The 3,349-nt window shown below is 34.8% G+C and overlaps 1 protein-coding gene across 1 annotated transcript; it reads right to left on the minus strand.

Moving 5' to 3' along the window:
• Window positions 1-1,287: 1,287 nt before the first annotated feature.
• CBG04625 lies at window positions 1,288-2,322 on the minus strand (the record flags this gene model as incomplete). Its single annotated transcript, XM_045238128.1, has 4 exons — window positions 1,288-1,340; window positions 1,386-1,680; window positions 1,727-1,827; window positions 2,301-2,322. 4 exons carry the CDS (start codon window positions 2,320-2,322, stop codon window positions 1,288-1,290), a joined length of 471 nt encoding a protein of 156 aa, XP_045092726.1.
• Between the last annotated feature and the right edge of the window lie 1,027 nt (window positions 2,323-3,349).

Genomic DNA, 3,349 nt, shown 5'->3' on the forward strand with positions numbered 1-3,349 from the left:
ACAGAAATCCTTATTTTTTCAAATTTTGACATTTAATGCGAAAACTACAGTAATCTTAACTTTTTCATTTTCTAACAAAGAATTCTAAAACTACAGTAATCCATCTTCTTTCAATTATAAGCAGTGAATTCGAAAACTACAGTATTCCTTATTTCTTCTAGAAAAACTGATCCAAAATCTACAGCAATCCGTTGTTTTTCAATTTTCCCAATTGAATTCGCAAACTACATTAATCCTTATTTATTCAGTTCAAAAATGAATGGGGAAACTACAGTAACCCTTAATTCGTCAATTTTTAAAAATTAACTCAAAATCTACAGTAATCCCAATTTTCTTTGATGTTAAAAAATATATTCAAAACTATAGAATTCTTTATTTCGCCAATTACTTTGAAATAGACACGAAAACAACAGTCATCCTTGTTTCTTCGATTTTCAAAAATGAATCAAAAAACTACAGTAATCCTTCTTCCCTCAATTTTTAATTAAAAAATCGAAAACTACAATAATCCTTAGTTCTTTATTTTTGAAAAATGAATCCAATAATTACAGTAGTCCTTAGTAGTTTTCCAGAAAATTTATTTCAGGAGCAGGGCTGGGCGAGCAATGGGCTTTCACGGGTTTTGCAAAATACACATTTTGCAAAACACACGTGAAGTGTAGAGTAAAGGCGCACAGGCAATTTCGTCGATGGGTCTCGACACGAAAAAATGAAAACGGCCTTAAAAATTCAATTTGGATTTTAAAAGATATTTTAAATAACATTTTTCGTTTACTTCCTTTTCCATGTGTTTTGCATAATTTTTTAAACATAAAATTCGTTGAATTTCGCTAGAATATATCGTTTTTCAAAGTAATTAATCAAAATTATTGATAATAAATTACTAATTATTAAAATTTTTAATTAAAATCAAAGTTATCCGAATTTTGGCTCGATTACCTGAAAAAAGGGTAATTTTGATTAAAAAAACCTCAAAAAACAATATATTCTAGCGAAATTCGACAAATTCTATGTGAAAAATGATGCAAAACGCATGAAAAAGGAAGAAAACAATCAATTATATTTTTAAAATCTTTAAAAATTCAAATTAAATTCTTTTCGTTTTTTCGTGTCGAGACCCATCGACAAAATTGCGTGTGCGCCTTTACTCAACACTTCCTATTTCGAGAGAGGAAAATTTGCAAAACGTGAAGGTTTTTCGCCCGTTCTCGCCCACCCCTGTTCAGGAGGGATGTTGAGGATTTAAAAAATCGATAAAAAATTTATTCGACACAAAAAAGAGTTCATCTATGCCATGGAGCTCACATAGGAACGGGAAGAGTTGGCAGATACATCGAAATCTGAAAAAAAGTTTCTGTTTCCTTATCAGTCTTTACCCTCTCTACCATTCGACACAATATCCGAATACTTGACACTTCCTCCGTTCGTTTTCACACTCTTCATAGTCTTACTCGACGTAGAATCAACAATGACCTGGAATGGTGGCTTCTCCTTCTCATTCTGATCGATTTGATCGATTCGTTTGTATGTTGTTTCATTCTGACTCTTGAGTCTCGGAGCCAATCTGCCAACACAAGCCCACGTGGGACATTGCGTTGTCTCACTCTCAATTTCGGTTTCTATCACACTTCGAACACTTTTTCCAGACAAAACCGCCTGACGTTGACGTTCGCGGAGGGCCTGTAATTTGGAGATTTAGATGACTGTCTGAAATTTGAAACGGTACCTGACGATTTTCTAAATGAGCTTGTTGTCGAGCTCGTGTGTTGCACGAGCATGCAATTATGGTGTAGATAGGAAGAATGAATACCAAGATCAGGTGTGCTACTGGAAAAAAATAATTGGAGGTTCAGAGATTCAGGTCTAATCTATTTGGGATGATTTTGGACATTTAACTGTACGAAGAGTACTCTATGAAACGTTTCATTTCAGTCGTTCGAAAATCAGCGACCGCCGACCGTCCACCGACCGAGCAGCTACCGACCGTCTACCAATCGCCTACCGATAGCCGACTGACCGACAACCGACCGCCTACCGACCGCATTACCAACCACCTACCAACCGCCTACCAACCGCCTACTAACCGCCTACCGACCACCGACCAATTTCGTGCAGTTACCCGCCAACGTGTCAGAGAGTGTTTGCGTACGCTGCATTTTATTTTACGACGCACGAAGAATTTTTTGATTTTTTAAACTTCAATGCTGCGTACGCAAACACTTGACGCGTAAATGAACGAATTCGGCCAGCCAGTGAAAAGAAAGTGAAATCTAATAAATTATCAAAATTTTGGATCGTACGTTCAATTATGAGATAGTTCATTGTTTAATTTCCAGACGAGGCTAAAAATATTGAAATACAGAATTTGAACCTTTCTTCAAGAAAAACCTTTTATGTGAATTTTTCTTTTTTTGATGTTCACGATTTTTTCCACGCTTTCCAATTTCTTTTTTCAGATTTTTTTTCCAGATTACTCAAAAAAATCCCGTTTCCTTATCACGTATGCAGTCGTGAGAATTCCTTGAAGTTAGAGAATTCTGATTTGGATTCCAGGAATTTTGAAAAAAAACTTATTGCAAATATATTTTTGGTGCCACGACCTAAAACTTTTTTCATTGCTTTGGTTTTATGTTTTGAGTCTCCCAAAGATCCTTCTTTTAGTTTTTGTTTACACAAGATGAAGAGGATTCTGGGAGGTTTCCTTCTAGAAAAAAGGGGGTATTACTAGGAAGTGTTACCATAAAAGTTCAAACAAATATTGAAAAATGAAGCAGGGTGGGGAATGATGATGATGTGTAAAAAAAAAAGAAGATCCTCATAAACAGAAAAATGGAAGTATTTCTAGATATTTTTGAAAGCTTTCTGGAAAGGTATTATACCAGGAATATGTATACCTAGTTTTATTTTCCCCGGTAGAAATCCTTTATAAACCTTACTGTTGCATTTTGAATCTTTTCTGGTTTTTTTGTTGTAAATCCCGGAAGAAATTTTTGCTGATCCCACTTGAACTTTATCGGTTATGAGAAACAGGTGTTTTGAAAATGTCAACGTCTGGGTTCCAGAGTATCGATAGGTTTTTTCCTGAATTGTTTGTTGAAGCTTTCGAAACTTCGTTCAAAACTTAATTTGTTTTTCTTGTGTCAATTACCGTAAAACCGGTAATAGTAGGGCTTCCTTACTCCTTACTGTGAATCAATTTTTCTCAGTTTCTTTGTTCGAAACTTGGTTAGCTTTCGTTGTGTCAATTAATTAATTTTTAGAGAGAATGTGCAAAAATAATCTGTTATTTTCTGGAAAATTGATTACTGAAAAACTTATCTCAAGAAGGTTAGAAACGAATACATAGAGG

This window comes from Caenorhabditis briggsae (genome assembly GCF_000004555.2).
Source record: "Caenorhabditis briggsae complete genome, chrV, whole genome shotgun sequence".
NCBI lineage: Eukaryota > Metazoa > Nematoda > Chromadorea > Rhabditida > Rhabditidae > Caenorhabditis > Caenorhabditis briggsae.